Source organism: Zonotrichia albicollis, chromosome 2 (assembly GCF_047830755.1).
Source record: "Zonotrichia albicollis isolate bZonAlb1 chromosome 2, bZonAlb1.hap1, whole genome shotgun sequence".
Classification (NCBI taxonomy): Eukaryota; Metazoa; Chordata; class Aves; order Passeriformes; family Passerellidae; genus Zonotrichia; species Zonotrichia albicollis.
In genome coordinates, this window is record NC_133820.1 from 12,712,106 (window position 1) to 12,738,846 (window position 26,741).

Below are 26,741 nucleotides of genomic sequence, written 5' to 3' on the forward strand. Positions count from 1 at the left end.
CAAACTGGTTTTCCTCATCAGCAGGGTTGAGTTACAGTGTAGCAGCCAAAACTTTCACAGCTTTTGTGCCAGTTTTTGATTTCTTTTCTCTTCTGTGGGATGGGGATTGAAGGCACTTGAGATTATAGTGCACGCTCAAGACTCAAATGTTTATTTTCCTTGTCTATGTTAGTCTCACGAACTGTGAGTTCTGCAGTATTTCACTAACAAGGTACAAAAATGGCTCACTGTCTTTCCCTCCAAGGTTTTTTAAGAGTGAACTGTCCAATCAAGAAATGACACCTAAATTAATCTCACTTTCAACCCAATAACTCATCACTCAAAGCTGACAATGGGGACTTTTCTGTCCAATTACACAAAACCACCCAGACCCATGGAGAAGGAGAAGCCTCTACCCTAAAACCTCCACCTTGCTCTATGTATATTTTTATATTTTAAACCCTTAAACTCTGAGTTTCCCACCCTGTGATATCACACACTTCCATTCAAACTCCACGCCCACAATCCCAGCTCTGTCATTCCATTCTGGAAGCTTCTCCAGGGCCTCAGGTCACTGCAGTGTTCTCTTGGTGGTCAGTGCCTGGCAGCACAGAAAGTGTGAAATTCTCAGCACACAGGGTTCCAACTTTTGTAATTTTTCCCCTAAACCCAAGGCCTCTGAGGTTTTTTTCTTCCCACAGAATAGATTTCACTGAGAACTTCTGGCCTTCCCTTCCAGGAGCTCTGGGCCATGACTGATGAGGTAATTCTTCACAAAAACAATGCTCCTGTATGCTTAAGAAACCAATTTGTAATAAGTGCTTTGTTCTGTGCTAATAAACAATTAATAATAATCCCCCACAATATTTATTCCCAATTCCTCCCACTCCAAGGCTTCCCAGCCCCAGCTCTTCTGGGGGAGGCCAATGTCAAAGCCAGCCAGCATCACCCCCTGACTCCTGATTAACAATTAACAAATCCATTATTGATTTGTCATTACTAACAACAGCTTTATGGGCAATTGTTTCCAGCTCCTTCAGCCTCAGAAAAGGCAATTTTTCAACTCTGAGAGTCTAAAAGGCAATAAGCAACATTTCAACAAATGTACAGCTCTCCATATCACTTAGTTGTTGTTGCTAATTGGAGAGCAGTGAATTCAGATTTTATTAAGGAAACTCCAGGCTGTGCAATAAAGGAACTGAGGAACACTTTGCTGTGTCAGGTCTGCAGTTTATTTTCTGTTTCCAATGCACACATCACAAATTCCAGCCACAAACTCTGCTGCAGAAAATGAAAACACATTTTTTGAGTTTTTAAGTTTTTAGTACCACAATAATTACATACCAGAATATAAATCAGTAATTATTTATTGATATATTAATAACACCAACTGATTATGTTTGGCTACAAATGATAGATCAGTGCTATTTTTATTTTCACCTAATTCCATGTAGTTCTGATAGCAAGGAATTGCTGTCCAACAGTGATTCTGGTCTTGAGCCTCCCCCCAGACAGATCCCAGCTCTAGAACAGCCCCATCCTCTTTAGAAACCCCTGTGCAGCCTCCAGAACAGCTCTGGATCCTGGAAAATTCTACTGTGATGAGAGATAAGGCACCTGCTTCTGATCCCAGCTCCATGAGACCCATCCCAGGGGAGAGGGAAAAAAGGGAATGATGGAGTTAGGAATGAAATCAGGAAAATGAGCTCAGCCTTTCCATCCCCGAGCTCACCAGGGTTTGACAGTTTTGTCACTGACAAATTGGCCATGAGGACCATCAGCACTGGAAGGCAGAAGGGCCAAATACACGGGGGTCTCAGCCCCCTCCTCGGGGGACTTGGTGGCCTTGGGACCTGCCATGTCTGTCCTGACCCAGCCAGGGCAGCAGGCATTGAGGAGGATGTGGTCGCCCTTCCTCTGCTCGTCCAGCAGCCGCGCTTGGATCCTGGACAGGACAGTGACCCCGATTTTGGACACCCCATAGGCGGTGTTTGGCCAGCCCTCCTTCTCATGGACCCCTCTCTTGGTGTCTTCCACGAATTTGGTCATGAGCTGCACCAGCTCCTCCTCAGTGATGGTGTCACTGCGGAATTTCTGCTGCAGCTCCTGGCTGCAGCCTCGCAGGGCTGAGCAGCTCACCATGCTGGAGACGTTCACCACCCGGCCTGGAAAGAGAATAAAAATGAATTATTTACACATTTAAAATCCATTGCTAGGATTTTTTCTCCTGAGAAGCCTCAGAGGAAAAGGAAAACAATGGTTATGTGCTGCTGTGGAATGCAAAAGGTGCAGCTGTGACTGGTCCATCTTGGTTGTCTTTTATTAATGGCCAATCACAGTTTAGCTATCTCAGACTTTCTGGTCAGTCACAAGAATTTTTATCATTCCATTCTCTTCTATTCCTTTCAAGCCTTCTGATGAAATCCTTTCTTCTATTCTTTTAGCATATAATTTTCTTTGAATATAATGTATATCATAAAATAATAAATCAGCCTTCTGAAACACGGAGTCAATTCTCATCACTCCCCTCGTCCTGGGACCCCTGTGACACCACCACATTTTCAGCTCACACTGAAGTGGGGCTGCTCTCCAGTTCTGGATTCACTCCTCAGGTGAATATCTGTAAAATATTTTAGCTGGGTTGTTTTGCAGAGCTCCTGGAAAATCAGATCAACTCAATGTTCTGATTTCTAGTAAATACCATGAGAGGTAATTTAAGGTCTGAACCTGCAAAAGTTTCAGATAAACCTCTAGGAAACAACTCCACAATCAGCAGGTACACTCTTACTACAGCAGAAATATCACCTGGAGATTTACAAATGTAAGGATTTATTTCCCAGCACTTCAGTAACAGGAATAAATCAGCTGAATCAGTAAATCACTCATCTCCAAAATTATGTTTCACTGTTTCCCCTCCTACCTGCTACTTCTGGTGGTGAATTTGGTGACTTAATCTTAAAAGCCACAGAAATTAATGCTGTTAATGATTAATGACTTTAATAACAGCCATCCTTCAATGCAGTACAAGAGCACTAAACTGCAACCTTGGCACTGTTTCCTCTCTCCCCAACATTCACTCACTCTGTTTACTCCTTCTCCCTCAGGAAACAAAAACCTGCTTTTCATCTACTTCTTTTTTCCTTGAAAACCTCAATGTATTTAAACATTAGAAGAGACCACATTTCCTTTATAGCAGCAAACACACCTGAACACTGCTGCAGAGCCTGAGACTGGAGAGGATTTCCCATTGAAAAGGGCCAAAATTTAAACAAAACTCTTTCTTCACTTGTTATGTTTCACTCACCATAGGGCTTCATAAGAGGCAGCAATTCTGTGCAAACATTCCTGGTTGCAAAGAAGTTTGTCTTCAGTGTAACCTCAGCTTGGACTGCAAATGGAGTGGTGTCATGAACTGGTCATAAAAGGAAGGAGGGGAAAAAATAACAAAAATTAGAATTATAACACTGTTTGAATAGAAGTTACCAAATCCCAAATAACAAAAATTAGAATTGTAACACTGTTTGAATAGAAGTTACCAAACCCCAAATAACAAAAATTAGAATTGTAACACTGTTTGAATAGAAGTTACCAAACCCCAAATGTTCATCTTAGTTGCTGTTTTTAATAATTAGAAAACAGGTATATGATCATAGACTGGGCAGGTGTTCACTGTCTCCAAATCCATGATAATTCAGAAATTCTAACAAGTCATTATTGGATGTGATAATTCAAAAGAGAAACTGTAACAGGTCATGATTTGATGTGGTTTTTATTCTAACACATTGTCCTGGTTTAGGACAAATTAGGGGAAATCTCCAAGAGGGAGCCCCCCAGAACAAAACAAACCTCCAACCACCCCTCCCCCAACACCGGGTTCGGGAAGGAATTTCTCGGAGGAGCAAAGTGGAAAACAAAACCTATTTATTTACAAGTAACAAAAGAACACTCCCCAACACAAGAAAAGAAAAAGGGACCAGACTGTGTTGTGGAGGGCGCCGAATCTTCTCTAGCAGGCTTCGGGTGTCCTGGAGCTTGCAGGTCAGAATCCGGAGCCGGTCCAGTATCTTCAGGGGAGGGTAAGAAAGAGAGAGAGAGAACAAAAGAAAAAGGAAAAAAAAAAAAAACAAAACAGCGCAAAAGCAAAAAGCAAGCAAGCAAGCAAGCAAGCAAGCAGCAGCTAGCAAAAGCCAAGCAGCCCAAAGCCAAAAGCCAAAAAAGTGCCTGGTCACACCCCCCCCCCTCCCCCCTCCTCTCTTCCCCATCCCGCCACAGGCAGACTGCCGGGGGGGGGGGGGTGGGGGAAAAGGCACAGCTGCCAGACATAACACACGATATTGGGATAAAGGCTGTCACCCCACGACACTCCACCCCTTATCCCATATCGTGAACATACAATAAAAAACATTCATTTCACTTACTCACACCTTTTGACACTTACGCATTCCTCTCATCTTACTTGCTCAAACCTTTGACACTTACAGTTTCCTTCTGTCTCACATTCAACAAACAATGACAGTCATATATGAGTCTCATCCCACAATCAGGTCTTCCTGAGGTACACACCGTGTTGTTCCATCTTTCTGCATTATCCACCATGTATTACCTGGTCCTTGAGCAAAGACAATCCCACGGATGGGTTTGTCTGTACTCGAGGCAGGGTTGATCCATACTGTCTTTCCCAACAAACCTCTGACATGGGCCACTGGGGCTTTATCCCCATCTACTATATTAAGGAGCTCAGACTGAGCAGGACCCGCTCGGTTGGTGGAACCTCGAGTGTTAACTAACCAGGTAGCCTTTGCCAAATGCTGCTCCCAGTTTTTTAAAGACCCCCCTCCCAATGCCTTTAAGGTGGTTTTTAACAATCCATTGTACCTTTCCACCTTCCCTGCAGCTGGTGCATGATAGGGGATATGGTATACCCACTCGATGCCATGTTCCCTAGCCCAAGTATTAATAAGATTGTTTTTAAAATGAGTTCCATTATCCGACTCAATTCTTTCGGGAGTACCGTGCCTCCAAAGGACCTGCTTCTCAAGGCCCAAGATAGTGTTACGGGCTGTAGCATGGGACACAGGGTAGGTTTCCAACCATCCTGTGGTGGCTTCTACCATGGTTAGTACATAGCGCTTGCCCTGGCGTGTCTGGGGCAGTGTGATGTAATCAATCTGCCAGGCCTCCCCGTATTTGTACTTAGACCACCGCCCCCCATACCAGAGGGGCTTCAGTCGCTTGGCCTGCTTAATGGCAGCGCACGTCTCACAGTCACGAATAACCTGAGAAATACTGTCCATGGTTAGATCCACCCCTCGGTCTCGTGCCCACTTATAGGTGGCATCTCTACCCTGGTGGCCTGAGGCATCATGGGCCCATCGTGCTAAGAATAACTCTCCCTTATGCTCCCAGTCGAGATCTATCTTCAACTCCCCTATCTTTGCAGCCTGATGTACTTGCTGGTTGTTTTGCTGCTCTTCATTAGCTCTACTTCTGGGGACATGGGCATCTACATGGCGAACCTTCACAGGTAACTTCTCTAACCGAGTAGCGATATCCTTCCACTCTTCCGCAGCCTAAATTGGTTTTCCTCTGCGCTGCCAGTTGGCCTCTTTCCATCTCTTCAGCCATCCCCATAGAGCGTTGGCTGCCATCCAAGAATCGGTATACAAATAGAGCCTTGGCCACCTCTCTCTCTCTGCAATACCTAGGGCCAGTTGAATAGCTTTGATTTCAGCAAATTGACTGGATTCACCCTCTCCTTCAGTAGCCTCTGCAACCCGTCGAGTGGGACTCCATACAGCTGCTTTCCACCTCCGTTTCATCCCTATGACACGACAAGAACCATCAGTGAATAGGGCGTAACGTGTTTCTTCTACTGGCAACTGATTGTATGGCGGAGCTTCCTCAACCCGGGTCACTGGCTCTTGCTCCTCATCTGCGACACTAAAGCTTTCACCTTCGGGCCAATTTGTAATTATTTCTAGAATCCCAGGGCGATTTAACTTCCCAATCCGAGCGCGCTGCGTAATGAGGGCAATCCACTTACTCCAAGTAGCACTGGTGGCATGGTGGGTAGAGGGAACCTTTCCTCTGAACATCCATCCCAGCACCGGTAGTCGGGGTGCCAGAAGGAGTTGTGCCTCTGTACCAATCACCTCTGAGGCGGCTTGGACTCCTTCATAGGCGGCCAAGATTTCCTTTTCTGTTGGAGTATAGTTATCTTCAGACCCCCTGTAGCTCCGACTCCAAAATCCCAATGGTCGGCCTCGGGTCTCGCCAGGTAGCTTTTGCCAAAGGCTCCAGGACAGACCATGGCTCCCGGCTGCAGAGTAGAGCACATTCTTCACATCTGGTCCTGTCCTGACTGGACCAAGGGCTACAGCATGAGCGATCTCCTGCTTGATCTGGACAAAAGCTTGCTGCTGCTCAGGGCCCCAATGGAAGTCGTTCTTCTTGCGGGTAACCAGATAAAGGGGTCTCACAATCTGACTATACTCAGGGATGTGCATCCTCCAGAAACCTATAGCACCTAAGAAAGCCTGTGTCTCCTTCTTATCAGTTGGTGGGGACATAGCAGTGATTTTGTTAATAACATCCGCAGGAATCTGACGCCGTCCATCTTGCCACTTCACCCCCAAGAACTGAATTTCTCGGGCAGGTCCCTTGACTTTGCTCTTCTTAATGGCAAATCCGGCGTCCAGGAGAATATGAATTATCTTCTCTCCTTTCTCAAACACTTCTATTGCCGTGTTCCCCCAAACAATGATATCGTCAATATATTGTAAATGTTCTGGAGCCTCACCCTCTTCTAGTGCAGCCTGGATCAGTCCATGACAGATGGTAGGACTGTGTTTCCACCCCTGGGGCAATCGGTTCCAGGTGTACTGCACTCCCCTCCATGTAAAAGCAAACTGAGGCCTGCATTCTACTGCCAGAGGGATGGAGAAAAACGCGTTAGCTATATCAATGGTCGCGTACCACTTTGCTGCCTTGGACTCCAGCTCGTACTGCAGTTCCAGTATGTCCGGTACAGCCGCACTCAGTGGTGGAGTCACTTCATTCAAGGCACGATAGTCCACAGTCAATCTCCACTCTCCGTCAGATTTTCGCACGGGCCAGATAGGGCTGTTAAAGGGTGAGTGGGTTTTACTGACCACCCCTTGGCTCTCCAGCTCTCGAATCATCTTGTGGATGGGGATCACAGCATCTCGATTCGTCCGGTACTGCCTGCGGTGCACTGTTGAGGTGGCAACTGGCACTCGCTGCTCCTCTACCTTCAAAAGTCCTACTGCAGATGGGTCCTCTGATAGTCCAGGCAAGGTATTCAATTGTTTAATACCCTCTATCTCAACTGAAGCTATTCCAAAAGCCCACCTAAATCCCTTAGGATCTTTGTAATAGCCATTCCGGAGAAAGTCTATGCCCAAAATACACGGAGCCTCTGGACCAGTCACAATTGGATGTTCCTGCCACTCCTTCCCAGTCAAGCTCACCTCAGCTTCCAACAACGTCAACTGTTGTGATCCCCCCGTCACTCCAGCGATGGAAACAGGTTCTGTCCCCACGTGTTCCGATGGCATTAAGGTACATTGTGATCCAGTGTCAACCAATGCTTCATAGTCTTGTGGCTCTGATGTGCCAGGCCATCTGATCCACACCTTCCAAAAAACCCGGTTCTCCCGTGCCTCTTCCTGGCTGGAGGCAGGGCCCCTCTAAGCCAGATTGTCCTTCTTTCCTTGGGCATATGCCTTGGAAGTTCCTTCAAGGGGATCGGACATGTCATCGTCATCGTCATACTTAACATCTCGGCTACGAGCGACCGGAGCTGCTATCTTTTTGGTTATACTTTCTCTTCTCTTCAAATCACGCACCCGTTGTGCCAAAGCAGCGGTGGGTTTTCCATCCCATCTTCTCATGTCTTCTCCAGACTCACGCAGGAAAAACCATAACTCAGCCCGTGGGATGTACCTTCTCTCCCCATCAAAGGAGCGCCGGCGTTGGACACCAGGGCTTCTAATTTGTACGGCTGAGATTTCAATAAGGTCCTCCTTAATCTCTTCCCGGAGTTTCTTATGATTCTCCTCTATTTTGTCTTCTAGTTTCTGCAGTCGGGTTTCCACTGCTGCAATTCTGGCATGAGTTGGGCCATGCACAGCATCTGCGTACGCTCGAAGCTTCTTTGCCATATCGAGCACAGTCTCATATGTATCATCTCGCTTCATTATTGCTAGGGCAGAAGCGTATTCAGGTGGCCCAAGTCGCACAAGTTTCCTCCACATTATCGGAGTGCATGGTACCAGGTCCGGATTCCTAGTTGTTGTGTCATCTGAGAAAACGAGCTCTGCAACCGCCATCTCTCTCAGGCATTGGATCCCCTGTTCTATGGTCTTCCACCGTGTCTGCTGCATATAGAGATCATCCGTACACAGGTACCGTTCTGCTACGCTTCTTAGGACCCGTTCCCAGAGGCTGTGAGGGTTAGCCCCCCTCATCACACCTTGATCGATGGCAGGATCATGTGACAGGGATCCCAAATGCCTCACTTCAGTACCATCCAAAATCGTAACCTCCCCTGCAGCATCCCAAAGGCGGACTAACCAACTAATAATAGATTCGTCAGGTTGTCGGCTGTAATCCTTTCTTAGGCCTCTGAGGTCCTTCAGAGAAAAGGAGTCAATATTGGCTCCAGATTCTGTGCCCCTTGATGTGGCCTCTGATTTTGGTGAGGGTCCTTCTTCTGCATCATCGTCATCATCCTCCACCTTCCGATCGGTCTTGCCTTTACACTTTCCACCTCTTGTATTAGCTGCAACAGCCATGGTTTGGGGCCTATTGTCTGATTCAGCTGCTAGCCTGGAGCCTGGGATGTTAGCTGCAGCCTGGGTCACTGGGATAGTAGCTAACTTATCTCCCTGTTCCCTTTCTGCTATCTGCTGCTCCACAGTATCTAGCAGAGTACGGTAAACAAACGCCAAGGCCCAGCTCACTGCAGTAATCCTTTCTTCCTTAGTATTACCATGGCACTTCTCCCTCAAATACTTTGCCACCTCGACTGGATTCTGAATTTGATCAGATGGAAAGTCCCAGTCTATAGGATCAGAAAATTCCTTTAAAGTCTGGCCCATATCTTCCCATTTTCCACTCCAGTCAAGATTTTTCCTGCTTTGTTTTACTCCTGAATCAGGAGTCTCTCTAACCCCTCTAGAAATCTCAGCTTTCATTTTATATACACTCCAGACAGTATAGACAAGGCTTAATAAATTAAATGCCAGAAAGATGGTTTCTTTCAAACTCAGGGGAAAGTCAGTATTTTCTAATAGAGATGTCAACAATTTGTAGGAGAAGAAGGAAGACAAAGGCTGAAAAGCCCCTTCCTCTTCTTCTCCCCAAACAAACTGAGTACACAGCCATGACAACAATCCATACATTCCTGAAATAAAGTCCAGCACTGTTATCCGACACATCATCACACATAAGGCCAGCACAATGATTATTCTGGTTAGTGCCCCCCGCTTACAAAAGCTACTTATTAGGGACAACATCAGAGCTATTTTGGGGTAAGGAAATAACCCTAGGGACCACAAAGGTATTAAAACTTCAAAAGCCCCTAGGGACCAGAAAAACCGGCAAGCTTCCACTCCAAATGACATTATGAATCACCAATATGCCCACAAAACAACCAAAACCAAAATATTATTGTTATAGGTTTTTTTTCCACTGTTTTTGGCCTCCGGTTTCCCGGCCAATGCACCAAAAAATTATTGTCCTGGTTTAGGACAAATTAGGGGAAATCTCCAAGAGGGAGCCCCCCAGAACAAAACAAACCTCCAACCACCCCTCCCCCAACACCGGGTTCGGGAAGGAATTTCTCGGAGGAGCAAAGTGGAAAACAAAACCTATTTATTTACAAGTAACAAAAGAACACTCCCCAACACAAGAAAAGAAAAAGGGACCAGACTGTGTTGTGGAGGGCGCCGAATCTTCTCTAGCAGGCTTCGGGTGTCCTGGAGCTTGCAGGTCAGAATCCGGAGCCGGTCCAGTATCTTCAGGGGAGGGTAAGAAAGAGAGAGAGAGAACAAAAGAAAAAGGAAAAAAAAAAAAAAAAAAAAAAAACAGCGCAAAAGCAAAAAGCAAGCAAGCAAGCAAGCAAGCAAGCAGCAGCTAGCAAAAGCCAAGCAGCCCAAAGCCAAAAGCCAAAAAAGTGCCTGGTCACACCCCCCCCCCTCCCCCCTCCTCTCTTCCCCATCCCGCCACAGCCAGACTGCCGGGGGGGGGGGGTGGGGGAAAAGGCACAGCTGCCAGACATAACACACGATATTGGGATAAAGGCTGTCACCCCACGACACACATGTTTAATGACCACACTCATTTGCAAATCATTCACCTGCATTTAAATCTCACACATGAAGCCAGATCATGAGCCATGGCCAGGGTTATGGCAGGGGGAGAACTGAAATCCTCCAGAACCCCAAATCCTGCTCCCCATCCTGCCTTCCTTGTGAGAGAGAACTTCCCTACACCCCAAACCCCACTCATGTGCCTAACAGGGTACATGGTAACATCCTGAAATTCCATCATTTAAGAAGCTTTGTTAGACAACTCTTCCCAGAGAGGCTCATCCAGAAGACAACCACAGCTCCAGCACCATTTGCTACAGGAAGTTTTTGCTGGTTCAAGGACTTAGCTGGAGAAATGCAGCACAAAACCAAAATAACAAAACTTAATGGCAAATCTAATCTTTGACAGGCTGCAATAGCATGTAATGCTATAACTAAGAAAGGAAAGCAAAAATTCTGGGATGGCAGCAAAAACTTGGCGAGGTAAGAAGCAATATTGGGTAGAAATACCAATCTGGAAAGCAAAAATTAAGAGCAAAGCATCACAGCAAGTTCTTACACAGATGTTACACCCTGTGTGCTTGATACTCACAGCAACAGTTCCTTCAGCAGTTTAACAGTTTAACTGACAGTTAAACAGTTTTACCAGTTAAAGTTTAACAGTTCTAAATTGTCACCTCCTGCTGACTCAGTTGTTGTCAGTTTGAGCAAAGTCAAGGCTGAACATCTGGAAGTGATATTTTAACTGCTGCTGGAATCTTTGCTGAGCACACCCTGAAGCTCAGACAGTTCTATTAAGAGCTGCCTCCCAAGAAGTAGATCTTAAGCAATTTTCCTATAAAGTAACAGGCAAAAGAGCCAGAAGATATCACTGCACTCCCATTCCATGAGAAGCTCCCTGCTCTCATTCAGTGTGAAGCTTTTCCCCCTTGGAATGCTCCAGTTAGGCCACCCCAAAGCTTCTCCTGTGCAGGTGAGCAATGCCAGCTGTGCCAGCCTTTCCTGCCAGCAGAGCTGCTCCATCCTCTGCCCATCCTGGAGCCTCCTCTGGGCTCTGCAGCAGCTCCAGCTCCTCCCTGCGCTGGGGCAGCTCTGCAGGTGGGAAATCACCTGTGGGGAGCACAGGGGCACAATCCTCTCCATAAAACCACCAGCCACACTTGTGATTTGCTCTGTCTGGAGCAAATTCTGATTCTGCAAAAATTTATCCTTCCACCTTGAAACTGCTGTGTCTGTCTCACTTTCCCTGCCTTTCTGCCCACTGGGAGGTGAAAACCTTGATGTATTTAAATATTGCCAGCACAGCAGGATTTGAGTGGTTTAGAGGTGATTGAATGGCCTGAGAAAGCTGGAGACAGCAAAGCCCCCCAGGGACAATGAAGGTGCTTTTCCATCAGCTGGAATCCCTGAGCAGAGAATGCACAGAACAGAGCAGGGGGTGGAGAAGAGAGAGCACAGCAGCTGCCTGGGCACAGGGAGCCATTCCCATGGAGATGGGCACTGAGGCAATGAAGCCAGCCCAGCTCTGCCCTGTGGGCCTCAGCACTCCCACGTGCTGCAAACACAACCCTCAGGGAAGCATGCTTACAGAATCATGGAATTGTTACAGCTGGCACAGCCCTGCCAGCCCACGGAGTGCCAGCTGTGCCCCATGGGCACCGAGCACTCAGTGCCACCTCCAGGGCACACCTGCAGGGATGGGCACTGCAAAGCTCCCTGGGCAGCCCCTGCCAAGGCCTGAGCTCCCTTTCCATGGACAAATTCCTTCTGGGATTGAATCTGACCCTCCCCTGGCACACTGTTCTCACACCATGCCTAAGATGGGCAGCTTGCCCAAGCAGAAATGCAGCAGAGTGTCGGATGCACCCCCTGCCCTCCCCACAGAAGCAGCCCAGGAGAGCACTGCCCACCTTTGAAGGCAATGCCAGCATTGTTCACGTTGATCCCTCCATACTTCTCCTTGAGTAAGTCCAGACCTTCCTTGGGCACCTCCAGGGATGGGCACTGCAAAGCTCCCTGGGCCACCCCTGCCAAGGCCTGAGCTCCCTTTCCATGGGGAAATTCCTCCTGATGTCCAGCCTGACCCTCCCCTGGCACACTGTTCTCACATCATCCCTAAGATGGGAAGTTTGCCCAAGCAGAAATGCAGCAGAAGCGTTGGATGCACCCCCTGCCCTCCGCACAGAAGCAGCCCAGGAGAGCACCGCCCACCTTTGAAGGCGATGCCGGCGTTGTTCACCAGCACGTTGATCCCTCCGTACTTGTCCCTGAGGAAGTCGCGCAGCGCTCGGATGCTCTGCAGGTCGTCGATGTCCAGCTGGTGGAAGAGTGGGCGCAGCCCCTCCTGCTGGAGCTGTGCCACGGCGGCCTGCCCGCGCCCGGGGTCCCGGGACGTCAGGTACACATCCCCCGGGAACTGGCGGCACAGCGCCCGCACGATGGCCAGCCCGATGCCCTTGTTGGAGCCCGTCACCACAGCCACCGGCACGTTGGACATTGTCCCCTGGGAACGGGAGCCGAGGGCACGGGAACTGCCAGCAGCAAGGAAAGGTCGGGCAGACACACAAAATGGCTGCCTGGAAAGGAATTAGAAACATGGGATGGTTTGGGTGGGAAGGGACTGTGGAAAGCCAGGGCACTTTCTGTGTCTGCTCTGGGGTGCACTGACTCTGACCCTCATCCATGGAGAAAGTTTCCTAAACTCCAGAATAGACTAGAATCCACAAAAGTGTGAAATAGATTATAGAGAGCAGTGTAGGTGCATCACTTGGTGAGAAATTGAGGTTTTGGGTTTTTTTGTCTGTTGTAGATGGAAGCAAGATGGGGGGCACAGGGTGCTGTCCTGGGTTTCTTCTTCACCTTCTTCCTACTCCTTCTCCATGGGTTTGGGTGGCATTTTGTAACTGGGCACAAAAGTCCCCATTGCAGCTCTGTGGGATCAGTTATTGGGTTAAAAGGGAAAATAATCCAGGTGTCAGTTCTTCATTGGATAGTTCAGTCTTAAAAGACCTTGGAACAAGAGATTGTTGGCCATTTTGTGCCTTCTAATGGAAAGCTGCTGAACTCACAGTAGTGAGACTGTTTGACTGATAACAAATAATAAACTCTTACATCTGAACACGAAACACAATTTTGAGTGCCTTCAATCCAAACCCAGAGAAACCAACAACTAAAACTCTCACAACCTTAAAGATTATCTCATTGCCATGGACACCTTCTACTATCGCAGGCCACTCCCATCCAACCTGGCCTTGAACATTTCCAGTAGTGTGGAGCCGCCCTAGATAAGCGTTTTTTCTTTAAAATATTATTTAAAATTCCACCTCGGATTATGTGAAACTACATTCTTGTGCCAACCGTGTAAATTCCTAAGGCAACACGAGGTATTCACAGAGATATCTGGTGTTAAGTGTTCTGAAGAAAAGCCAACCAGTGATGGGTAAAAAGAAGAAATGTCTCAGCTAAAAATTACCAGTGACTAATTTTTCACACTAAATTCACTTTTTGTAGGAGTAAACTCTTCTGCACTTACACCTCACAGAAAGACTTTCCACCTTTTCGGAATATTCAATTGGGTCAGCTCAAATTTTGCTGAAAACTTCAGGCTCCAAACCTGAGCAACCTGGTTTAGTGCAAGGTATCCCTGTCCACGGCAAGGGCTGGAACCGGATGATCTTTAAGGTCCCAAACAATATTAAAAAAAGGATGGTGTATCTTTATCTTCCAGTGCCAGGCAGGAGGAACACTTACAGCTTATTCGGGGAAAAAACAGCAGAGCACAGGCTGACTACAATGGCTGGTTGTATAACACAGCATCCGAAAACTGCTTGCTGCTTTTCTAACAGATAGAGCGCATTTAAAGAGCTGCATTTCCCCCACAAAAACAAATTTAAACGCTGGCTTTGCCCCCTTTTCACATCATTACCAACTCTTTCTTCCTAATTTACTTGTAACCCTTAGCAGGCATCCAGCGAATATACGACACTCCAGGAATGTCCAGAGTGACACCCCAGGGCCAGGAACGCCATTCTCCCCTCACCGCGAGTCTCCCTCTGTCCCCCCTTGTCCCGTCCCCCTCACGGGAGGGAACCCGCGGGCCGCCATCAACCGCGACGCCCTCAGGGGGGACGCGGGGGTGAAGGGTCCGGTGAGGGGACACCCAGCACCCCATCACCCACCTCCGGCACCGCTGGAGCCTCTCCCTCTTCCCTCAGCTCCACACAGCGAGGACAGAGCACGTTATATCCAAAGTACAGACACCCACACACCGCGGGGAAGGGAGATGGGGACGCCCCTAAGATGGCGGGGCAGCCCCGCCTCAGAGGCGGAAGAGCAGGCGGGGACTCGCGCAGAGGGACAGTGAGGGATTGTCGGTGCTTGTGTCCCCTTTGCAGGTGCGTTTGGGACACCGGGGAGCAATTCCAGCCCGGCAGAGACTCGGGAATCACAGTCTGGCCTGGCAGGGGAGGACGCGCTTGGGGCTCCCAGGGACAGTGCGCGGAGCACGGGCGGTCCCTCAGGAAGTTCCGCTCCCGCAGCGCTGCCGGGGCCGGTTCTGTCCCTCCCAGCCCGGGGGTTTGTGCCGAGCGGGGAATGGAGGTTGGTTTGCACGGGATTCCCAGTTCTGGGGTGGGATGGGGTGATCGGGGTGGGGTTTGGACTCGATGATCTCTGAGGTCTTTTCAGCCCAAAGGAACGGGATGTGATGGAGGGCCGGCCTCTGAGGAGCCCGAGCGCCTGTGGGTGATCCCGGCTCCCTGCGGCCCCTCCGTCCTGGCAGGGAAAAGCTGCGCTTCGAGGTTCAGTTCAGGGCAATTTTAGCAAAAGGAAAGAGATCAGGGCAAAGTTCTTGCCCAGAGAGTGCTGGCACTGCCCAGGCTGCCCAGGGAATGGGCACGGCCCCGAGGCTGCCACAGCTCCAGGAGCCTTTGGGCAGCGCTGCCAGGGATGCCCAGGCTGGGCTTGGTGGGCTCTGGGCAGGGCAGGGCTGGCACTGGGGGGTCCTTGTCGACTCAGGATATTCCATAAGTCCATGAAGTATCATCCCATCCCATCCCATCCCATCCCATCCCATCCCATCCCATCCCCATGGCAGGGACAGCTCCCACTGTCCCCAGTGTCCAGCCTGGCCTTGGGCACTGCCAGGGATGCAGGGGCAGCCCCAGCTGCTCTGGGCACCCTGTGCCAGGGCCTGCCCACCCTCACAGTAATAAATTTGACTTCAAATGTTTCTAAATCAGTTCTTTTAAATTTTATTTTAAATTCAGGTTGTCTAAAAAAGGCAAAACCTGTTGCTTAATATGAAGAAAAGCAGAGGTCGGACAGGTCGAAAGAGAAGAAGGAAACACTTGAAGAGTTTTATGGATGGAGGTATCATCATAGCTGGAAGTTAAATAAGAAAATAACCAATTGTTCCTCAAGGGGTCACTTTATTATTTATATTTTCAAAAGCCTTTGTGCTTGGAAAATTACATTCATAAATGTTAGCTTTTTTTTTTATATGCAAATATCTGAGTGTTAGTTTACAGTCCCAAGCAGAGCATGGTGAATTTTCTGAGCTCACTTTTCTGCCTAATGGCAAATATTACATTATTCTAAAATTCCTTGGATATGCTGAATAACTCACACATTTCTGAGACCTCCCAGTGCCCAGAGACCCTGAATTTATTTAGTTTAATTCTTTCTTGCCATTTTGTTATGCTTTAAAATGTCCAAAATACAGTTTCTCTGACTATGCAGTCAAATGTTTGTATTTCCTTTATTGTCCAACAGAATGCTCTTTAACAGCATTAATTAATTTTTCTGTTTTTAGTGAACTGCAGTCACAAGCTGGAATACATTGAACTTAGGAAGTGGCTAAAAGAGAGAGGATTTGAAGACAGTAATTTAAGGCCAGCAGAGTTCTGGGGTAATGCTTTAATTATTTCTTGATGGTACAAATTTCTGAATCTTCTGAGAATTTTAGATTCCAGCTTTCATTTTGAATTATGCCCCTGTCTGGCATCAGGAAAAAAAACCAGTTACTGATACTCTTCCAAGGATTCTAGTAATGTCAATTTAACATGAAAAAATAGATATGGAGACCTGAAAAAGCCAAAATTTGAAGTGTTAACAAAACAGTTTTTGGAATTTAACCTTGTTATAATTTGTTTATCTATTTATCCCCAAGCAAGTTCAGCAGAGAGCTGAGGTTCACTTAGTAATCTTTACAGTAAAGATTTAAACTTATATTTTTTCTCTTTCTGTAGGTTTTATTTTAAATATTTTGTAGTATTATAGACAGAGCAGAAAGAACAGAATGGATCAGAGAAAAATATTGTGACAAGAAATGCTAAAGTTCAGTTAAAACTCTGAAACCAAGAGCTGCAGCTGGTGATGAAAGATGTGTGTGAGGAAAAAATGGAGAAAAAGAAGGTGAATAATGCTATAAGTGGGAGGAAAAAAAGCTGAACAATTGCTAGAATTAGACAGCAAATGCTGCAGGATATGCAGCAAAAAAAAATGGATATGCAGAAAAATAAAGAAAAATGGAGAAAAATAAATGAGGTGTATCTGGAGCAGTCCATAATTGAATTTATGTTTTGTTACACATGCTGCCTGTTCTTTTAGAGCTTTTCCTCGCTGTCCTGATCCCTGGTTTTCCATATCTGCATTTATTTACTCCTGCTCTTTGTTCCTTCTGCAGGGACTGGCAGGGGATTGATGACAACAAAAGCTCTCCGGGTGAGTGATGCTGTTTGCAATGCAGGAGCCCTTCAGGTTTTGACATTTCATGATTTTTGCAACAAGCAAAGCTCAGGAATCCCTTGTGAATGGAATTTCTGACTTTTGAACTCTGGCAGCCAGAATGTGAACCCACCACTCCCCACAGAAAGGAAATGAGTCTTTCCTCTTGATTTTTACTGGGTTTTGTGTGTGATTTTCCTTTCCTCCTCCCTCCAAGGCAGGAGATGTGATTATTTCACTGCCTGAGAAGTGTTTGCTCACCACCAGCACCGTGCTCAGCAGCAGCCTGGGAGCACACATTGAGAGGTAAGGGACAGGTGACACTTGGTGGCCTTCAGGGGGGATTTCAGCAGGAATGGACCCTCTGAAGGGCTGGTGGGGCTTTAAAGGGAATGTCCTGAGTGCTGCCAGCATTTCAGGGCTGGGGAATGCTCAGACAGGGAAAGGTTCTGATGTGTACTGAGCATCTGATAAATCCTGAGCATCTGCTAAATCCTGAACATTTGGTAAGTACTGAGCATCTGATAAATACTGAACATATGATAAATCCTGAGCATCTCATAAATCCTGAGCATCTCATAAATCCTGAATGTTGATAATCCTGAACATCTGATAAACAATGAACATCTGATAAATCCTGAGCATTTGCTAAATAGCATCTGCTAAATAGCATCTGCTAAATAGCATCTGATAAATAGCATCTGATAAATCCTGAACATCTGATAAATCCTGAACATCTGATAAATAGCATCTGATTAATCCTGAACATCTCATAAATCCTGAACATTTGCTAAATCCTGAACATCTGATAAATAGCATCTGATAAATCCTGACTATCTGATAAATCCTGGACATTTGATAAATACTGGGCATCTGATAAATCCTGAACATTTACTAAATCCTGAACATTTGATAAATCCTGAACATTTGATAAATACTGAACATAAGCTAAATATTGAACATCTGATAAATACTGAACATCTGATAAGTCCTTAACATCTCATAAACACTGAACACTTGATAAATGATGAACATCTGATAAATGATGAGCATCTGATAATTACTGAACATTTGCTAGATACTGAACATCTGATAAATCCTGAACATTTGATAAACACTGAACATCTGATAAATACTGAACATCTGATAAATAGCATCTGATAAATACTGAACATCTGCTAAATACTGAACATTTGATAAATCCTGAACATCTGATAAATACTGGACATATGCTAAATACTGAACATTTGCTAAATACTGGGCATCTGATAAATCCTAGACATTTGCTGAATCCTGAACACCTGATAAATCCTGAGCATCTGATAAATCCTGAACATCTGATAAATGTTGAACATTTGCTAAATCCTGAACATTTGATAAGTACTGAGCATCTGATAAATACTGAACATCTCATAAATCCTGGACATTTGCTAAATACTGAACATCTGATAAATCCTGAACATTTCATAAATACTGAACATTTGCTAAATATTGAACATCTGATAAATACTGAATATCTGATAAATCCTGAACATCTCATAAACACTGAACATTTGATAAACGATGAACATCTGATAAATGATGAGCATCTGATAATTACTGAACATTTGCTAAATCCTGAACATCTGATAAATCCTCAACATCTGATAAATACTGAACATCTGATAAATAGCATCTGATTAATCCTGAACATCTGATAAATCCTGAACATTTGATAAATACTGAACATAAGCTAAATATTGAACATCTGATAAATACTGAATATCTGATAAATCCTGAACATCTCATAAACACTGAACATTTGATAAATGATGAGCATCTGATAAACACTGGACATTTGCTAAATCCTGAACATCTGATAAACACTGGACATTTGCTAAATCCTGAACATTTCATAAATACTGAACATTTGCTAAATGCTGAACATCTGATAAACACTGAGCATTTGCTAAAACCTGAGCATCCCCTTTTAGCTTGGCCCAGCTGGAGAGGGCCCAGGCTGCAGATGGAGCTGCCTCAGAGCCTGCTTGGCCCTAAATGCCAACTAGGAATGGTTTTTTGGGAATTTGGGAGCCAGCTTCAATGGGAGCAGGAAGATAAAGCTGGGCTGCAAAGCCAGGAACAAATTGGAAATTTGGAAAATTTGGAATATACAATCCTTGTGTCTCCTGAAAAAAGGCAGCCCGAGGGGTGAACCTGGAATTGTTATTAAATCCAGCTTTTATTGCCCCTTGGAAATCAGCCACAGCACCTGGAGATGAACTACAAAGAAGTTTTAAATAGAAACTGTTTAAAACTTCCAGAGAGCTCTGAGAGAGGGAAAACTCTGCTGTGTCCATTTCCCATCTCACCGCTGTGGGTCTGCTGCATTGGTGTTTTTATTATTATCTTACCTCTATTTTTATTTATTTTTATTTTTATTTCACTTTTTATTTTTAATTTATTTTTATTTTTTTTAATTTATTTTAATTTTCCTTTCTATTTTATTTTTATCCTTATTTTATTTTTCTTTCTATTTTATTTTTCTATTTTCTTATTCTTTTTATTCCTATTTTATTTTTACTTTTGTTTCTTTTTTATTTGTTTTTAATATTTATTTAAATTTTTATTTATTTTAATATTTATTCAATATTTGTTTATTTTTATCTTTATTTATTTATATTTTATTTTTGTTTTTATTTTTATTTTTGTTTTTATTTTTAATTTTAATTTTTAATTTTAATTTTTATTTTTATTTTTTAAAATTTTTTTTATTTTTATTTTCCTTTCTATTTTATTTTTATCCTTATTTTTATTTTTCTTTCTGATTTTTCTTTCTTTTATTTTACCTTTTTACCTTTATTAAATTATTATTTTTTTACCTTTTAAAACTTTTTTATTTTTACTTTACTTTTATTTCTTTTTCTTTCTGTTTTATCTTTCTTTCTATTTTATTTTTCCATTTTCTTATTCTTTTTATTCCTATTTTATTTTTACTTTTGTTTATTTTAATTTATTTTTAATATTTATTTATTTTAATATTTATTTATATTTATTTAAATTTTATTTTATTTTTATTTTTATTTATTTTCCTTTCTATTTTATTTTTATCCTTATTTTTATTTTTCTTTCTAATTTTTCTTTCTTTTCTTTTACCTTTTTACCTTTATTAAATTATTAATTTTTTTACCTTTTAAAACTTTTTAATTTTTAATTTTTTTAAACCAAATTCTATTTTAATTGTATTTTTATTGCATTTCATTTATTTTTATTTATTTTATTTATTTTATTTCATTGTATTTTTATTGCATTTTATTGCATTTATGGCATTGTATTTACATTTATTTTTATCGCATTTTATTTATTTTTATTTCTTTTATTTAATTGCATTTTATTGCATTGTATTTTAATTTATTTTTAACGCCAGCTGGAAGCCGCCGGTGTCGCCCCTGCTGGCGCTGTGCACGTTCCTGATGGCAGAGAAACACGCTGGGGCCAAATCCCCATGGAAGCCGTACCTGGATGTCCTGCCCAGCTCTCACACCTGCCCTGCCTGCCTGCAGCCCGATGTCATCGATCTCCTCCCAAACCCCTTAAAACACAAAGCTCAGGAGCAGAAAATGCTGATCCAAGAGCTGTTCACATCTTCCAGAGCTTTCTTCTCTTCCCTGCAGCCTCTGTTTGCTGAGAGCACAGGGAGTATTTTTAATTTCAGTGCCTTGCAGTGGGCTTGGTGCACTGTAAACACCAGGACAGTCTACATGAAACATCCCCACAGGGATTGTTTCTCCCTGGAGCCAGATGTTTATGCACTGGCACCATATTTAGATTTGCTAAACCACAGCCCAAATGTTCAGGTAAGAAACTCCAAATAGAGCACTAAATTTCTTTATTTTTCTAAAGCGTACTCTGTAAATGCCATCTGTGTTGATGTGATGGATGAGGAGTTGTCCGGTTTTTGGCTGTTTGGATGGCCTGGAAAGGCCCGGGGTGGCCTTGGGGCAGCCCGCGTATCAAAGGACGAGAAGAGGCTTCAGTTCTTTTCTCGGTCTCGGTGTTTATTAATTGTTTATCTAAAAGATTTTCTCTCGGCCCGACAGAGCTCTGCTCAGCAGCCAGCCATGAGCACACTCCCTGCCCTCTGGACAGTCACCTATCTTTATACCCAAAGTTACGTGTACAATATTTATCATTTTTCCCCAATACCTTTCACCCTTATTGCCCAGTGCACTTTTAATAATGACCAATCCCAAAGTGCCACCATCACCACAGAAGATGGAGGAGAAGAAGAAGAAGAAGAAGGACAGGACACGCCCCAATTCCTCCATCTTACTTCTCTAAACCCCCCTGTACGGAAATCCTAAACCCTGTGTTTCACTCTCTAATTAACTTATCCCTTCACCATTCACCCCGGTGAAACCCTCCTATCCTCATACAGGTGTCGTCTCCTGTGTGGGATCAAAGTCCAGCCACCAGACACTTCTGGAACATTCCAGGACTCCCGAGCCCCCCAAGGGTGGTCTCGGTGACACCTCAGTCCTGAGGTGCTGAGATCCCACAAGGAGTGGGGAGGGCAGGGATGGAGCTCACAGGGGCAGGGATGGCTCAGCCCCTCAGGAGCTGCAGTGCCAGCACACAGGGAATGGATTACAGCGACTTTAGATGGTCACTGTGGTGAGAGAAGGACGAGAATCTTTGATCAGAAGGCTGGATTTATTGATATAAGATATATAATACATTAAAACTATACTCAAAATAATAAAGAGAGAAGTTGCAGAGAGCTGCTAAGCTAAGAATAGAATAGAAAGAATGAATAACAAAGTTCTGTGTGCAGGGAATCTGTCCCTGAGCTGCTCCTGGGATTGGCCCTTAATGGTACACATGGAAGATGAGCCAATCACAGGATCACCTGCTGCATTTCACAGCAGCTGATAACAATTGTTTACATTCTTCTGCTGGGGCTCTGCTTCCCAGAAGATGGACAAATCTCAAAGAAAGGATTTCTATGAAAAAATGTCTGCGACAGGAATGGATTCAGAGTGCCAGAGGGCAGGCCTGGGGGGGACACTGGGGAAAATCCTGTCCTGGCAGGGTGGGCAGGGCTGGCATGGAACTCCCAGAGCAGCTGGGGCTGCCCTGGAGCCCTGGCAGTGCCCAAGGCCAGGCTGGACACTGGGGACAGTGAAGGTGTCCCTGCCATGGCAGGACTGGCACCAGGATGAGTTTCAGGATATTCCTGTGCTGGCAGGAAAGGCTGGCACAGCTGGCATTGCTCACCTGCACAGGAGAAGCTTTGGGCTGAGCTCAGGGCGGCCTTGCAGGGCCTGGAGGAGCCCCAGGAAAGCTGGAGAGAGACAATTGCCAGGGGATGCAGGGACAGCACACAGGGAACGGCCTCAGACTGAAAAATTACAGGTTTAGATCAGATATTAGGAACAATTTCCTCCCTGAGAGGGTGGGGAGGCCTTGGAGAATTCCCAGAGTAGCTGGGGCTGCCCTGGAGCCCTGGCAGTGCCCAAGGCCAGGCTGGACACTGGGACAGTGGGAGGTGTCCCTGCCATGGCAGGGGTGGAATGGGATGAGTTTTAAGTTCCCTCCCAACCCAAATCCAGATTTTGTTAATCCTTCTCTTTGATTCCCTCTGCCTTCCCCCTGTGATTTGAGTTCCATCCCCTCAGGACTCACTCCCTGTGTCCAGGTTCCTTCCAGAACCATCCCTGGCAGGGATCCCTTTGCAAACCCAGCTGGGAATGGTCCCAGTGCCAGAGGGCAGGGCTGGGTGGGATCCTGGCAATGAGGAATTGTTCCCTGGCAGGGTGGGCAGGGCTGGCATGGAATTCCATCCCTGCATCCCTGGCAGTGCCCAAGGCCAGGCTGGACACTGGGACAGTGGGAGCTGTCCCTGCCATGGCAGGGGGTTGGAACAAGATGTTTAAATTCCCTCCAACCCAAACATTCAGTGATTCTGTAATTGAAATATTTCAGTTTGTGCAGCAAAGCCAAGGTGTAGGGAGAGCCCACAGTGGCTGGGGGAGTTTGGCATCCAAACCAACTGTTGGGAGGAGCCACTTGCAAACAGCCCCTGATGTGCTGCTGAAACAAGACAAATTCCTTGTCCTGACACAGATTCCAGGGTCCCTGTGTTCCCTCAGCCTCAGAGCAGCCTGAGGGGATGCAGAGAGAATTCCCACCTTGTCAGGCTCTGGGGCAGCCCAGGAGAGGCCAACCCTGCATGGAACCATCTGTGTCTGCAGATCTGGGCTCTGCCCCAGACATCCCCACAACTCAACAAGAATTTCAATCCTCAGGGGTTTCAAAATTCAAATTTGTTTCCTTTTTCACCCTTTTACCTTTTATTTTTCACTCCCTGAAGGTCAAGGCTGGGTTTAATGAGCAGACGAGGAGTTATGAAATTTGGACAAATTCCCAATGCAAAAAATACCAGGAAGTTTTGATCTGCTATGGACCTCATGACAATCAGAGGCTGCTGCTGGAATATGGATTTGTGGCCATGGACAACCCTCACAGCAGTGTTTATGTCTCAGCAGGTTGGATTCATGGATTCTCTGAGCACTGAAAGGCACAAAACCTGAGAACTGAGTGTGTGAATTCTCAAGGAGTGCAAAATGGTTTGATACCTCTTTAATGATTTAATTTTTTGCTTAATTTAAAATGTTTTTTTGCTACCATTTTATTTAAAAAAAAATGTTACTATTACCAACATCTGTGTAGAGATTCCAGCTGGATGTCTTAGATTGCAGCACTGAGGATTGAAATCCAGATCTCCACAAACTGAACTTGCTTGGAGTGTTTCATAACTCCAGGTGGAGTCAGGATTTCTGTTATAAGGAAACAATCCTGGAGAGTGCTGATAGCTTTTGAGAATTCTGGAAAGTTCTCCAAAATTTAACAGGGCTTGATCTTAGTCCTACCTATTAAAAATATGGTTGAAATCTCTTCTCAGAATTGATGAGTGTAGATTCTCATACATACAATTTATTTAAATATTTAAACTCTATTTTTCTGCAGATACTCTCCTCAAATATTTCTCACCACTGGACAAGCAAAGAAAGGCCAAAGTTTCCATTCTAAAGGATCATGGTTTCCTAGAGTAAGTATCTGGAGTTTTTTGTTTCCTGATGAGATTTTAATTCAGTTTTTCTGGAAGTCAAATTTTGCTTCTAGTATCAAAATCCAGCAAAAAAAAAATAGAATTCTTTGTTTTTTAACAAACTCACTGCTTGGGAGAGATGGAGAAGTTATAAACTCCAGTCTCAAAGCTGGAGATCCACCCTGGCTGATGTGTCTAAGGAAGAAAACTGACTGTAAAGTTCACCTGAACTTCCTCTCATCCCTTGGACTGTGCAGGAACCTGACCTTTGGCTGGGAGGGACCATCCTGGAGACTCCTCACAGCCCTCAAGGTGCTGAGTCCGGCAGCAGAGCAATTGTGAGTTGGAGCAGCCTCAGTGTTTATGGGGTGGGTGTGCAGGAGCCTTTGGCTTGGATTGCCTGGAATCACCAGGGTGGGAAGGGACCCCCAGGGTCACCCAGGGCCACCCCAGCCCCACCAGCACCACCCCAATCCCTGTCCCCAAGGCCACATCCAGACTGCTCTGGGACAATTCCGTGACCCCAAACCTCCCTGGGCAGCTCAGCCCAAGGCCTGACCACTCTGCCAGGGATTTTATTTTCCCAGTATCCAATAGGAATGGAATTTGAGGCCATTTCCTCTCCTCCTTTCCCTGCCCCTCCTGTCAGGAGCTGTGCAGAGCACTGAGCTCCCCCCTGATCCCCCTTTGCTCCAGGATTTGCTTTCCAGCCCTTTCCCAGTTATTTTTCCCCTCTCTGGCCCAGCTCCAACCCCTCAATGTCATTTTTTGGGTGACCCTGCTCAAGCTGGGAGTGAATCCCACTCCCTGCCCTGCTCTGGCCCAGGTTTGCAGCACTGCAGGGCAGAAGCTGAGTTTGTTCCCACTGTTGCTCAGATTTGCAGCTTCAATCTGAAAGGGAATTTAGAACAAGAAGGAAATCAAGCTTTTCTTTTTTCCCCACAGTAAGATCCCAGCTCAGCCCAAGGCCTGACCACTCTGCCAGGGAAATTTTCTGTGCCAATCTCCAACCTGAGCCTGCCCTGGTGCCATTTGAAGCCATTTCCTCTCCTCCTTTCCCTGCCCCTCCTGGCAGGAGCTGTGCAGAGCAATGAGGTCCCCCCTGAGCCCCCTTTTCCCCAGGCTGAGCCCCCCCAGCTCCCTCAGCTGCTCCTCCCAGGATTTGTTTCCCAGCCATTCAATATTTTGTTCCCTGCTGGCTGTGAGTGCCACACTGGGACAATTTTTGGATCTCCTGTGTCTGATTTGTTGACCCCAGGTGAGAAATGAAAAGAAGAAAGGCAAAGAACACCACTGGCTGTAAACTCCCTCCCCTTTTGCTGCTTTGCTGATTTCCTTTCCTGTATTATTTTCCCTTTCTATTTCAAGCCCCAGATATTCCCTCAAGGTTCAGGCTCCTTTCAGGCCTTTTTCCTGTTGGTTTGATGAAATTTTAAATGCTTTTAACCTGGTTTGATTTCCTTGAGTCATGTGTTCCACAGGCTGGAATTGCAGGGCCAGGGAAGTTGCTGAAAATGATCACCTGCACTTTGCTTGGAATAAATGAAATGAGGGAATAAATTAATGAGCAAAGGCTTGTTCAGAGTTGTTTGTGCTTTGAAGATTCATTGCTGAGTGGAATAAATTGATCTGAGAACTAAAAATAAATCCCTGGGCTGGGTTCTGAGCCCAGGGCAGCAGAGCCACGTTTGGCATCCAGCTGGGGAGGGCAGCAAATCATTCTGAATTCTGAATTTTGAATTCTTCAATTCATTTGGTTGCAGTGCCTGCTGGAGGAGGATCCTGCTTGGTGGTGTCTCTTCAGCCAGGAATGAGCAGCAGGCTTTGGCTGCAGCAGCAAAAATTTGTCAGTTTTTAATAGAGGAGACCCAGCATGTCCTTGTCCAGGTAATTGGGAAAAAGGCAGCTCAGATTCCTTCCTCTAGCAGAACATTGGCATTTCTGAGTGAGATTTTGATGATTTTTCCCCTTCCCCTCTTTTTTTTTCCTTTTTAATATCAAAATTTCTCTTGTGGAATTAAAAAACCCCACTATTTTACCATAATCAATAAAATCCTTACAGACTTTCACAGATTTTCTCTTCATGTCCTGTTAAATAATCAAAATTTTGAATCATTGCATCCCATTTGTCTCAACTCCAGATTTCCCAGTTGAAAAAGGACAAAGAGAACCTGAAAACCCAGCTGGCTCTGGTGGAAATGCTGCGCTCAGAAGAACTCAAGATCCTTCAGAAATCAGCTGAGATTCTTTGCAACCTGAATTTAGGAACAGCTTGAGCCCCCTAGAGCTGAGACAGCTGAAATTGCTCAGGAATTATTGCCAGATTATTTCTCTTTTCATGGACCTGAGCAGCAAAGAATAATTAAAAAATTAATCAGAATAATTGAATGATTTTGTTCTTTGCTGACCTTCACACAAAAGGTTCCTGAAGTGCAGAGCTTGAGCTCCTTGGTTTGGAGAAAAGAGAATTTTTTTAAAGATACTTTCAGGGCAGGACCGTTATTTAAACTGCAGAAACTTCATTTGGAATTGGGATTCTCTTGTGATTATTTTCCATGATGTGATTTAAAAAAGTGTTTATTTTTATAAATACATGATTTCATTTTCTACCA

At 45.2% G+C, this 26,741-nt stretch overlaps 2 protein-coding genes across 7 annotated transcripts; one reads left to right on the forward strand and one right to left on the reverse strand.

The window, feature by feature from the left end:
* Positions 1-1,188: 1,188 nt before the first annotated feature.
* LOC141727286 (carbonyl reductase [NADPH] 1-like) lies at positions 1,189-14,631 on the reverse strand. Its single transcript, XM_074533714.1, has 4 exons — positions 14,492-14,631; positions 12,525-12,889; positions 3,284-3,391; positions 1,189-2,144 (listed from the first exon to the last, which is right to left on the reverse strand). Exons 2-4 carry the CDS (start codon positions 12,808-12,810, stop codon positions 1,708-1,710), a joined length of 831 nt encoding a protein of 276 aa, XP_074389815.1. The 5' UTR covers positions 12,811-12,889; positions 14,492-14,631; the 3' UTR covers positions 1,189-1,707.
* SETD4 (SET domain containing 4) lies at positions 14,571-26,741 on the forward strand. Of its 6 annotated transcripts, none has more exons than XM_074533679.1 (11): positions 14,571-14,707; positions 15,581-15,683; positions 16,126-16,221; positions 16,999-17,036; positions 17,257-17,345; positions 20,446-20,875; positions 23,392-23,566; positions 24,048-24,129; positions 24,330-24,467; positions 25,893-26,016; positions 26,271-26,741. In XM_074533679.1, exons 2-11 carry the CDS (start codon positions 15,614-15,616, stop codon positions 26,403-26,405), a joined length of 1,377 nt encoding a protein of 458 aa, XP_074389780.1. In that variant the 5' UTR covers positions 14,571-14,707; positions 15,581-15,613; the 3' UTR covers positions 26,406-26,741. The 6 variants fall into 6 exon arrangements, 5 of the variants coding, with proteins under 5 accessions (XP_074389780.1, XP_074389805.1, XP_074389798.1 ...); XM_074533689.1 differs by having other exon boundaries at positions 14,573-14,707; positions 24,387-24,467; XM_074533685.1 differs by having other exon boundaries at positions 14,640-14,912.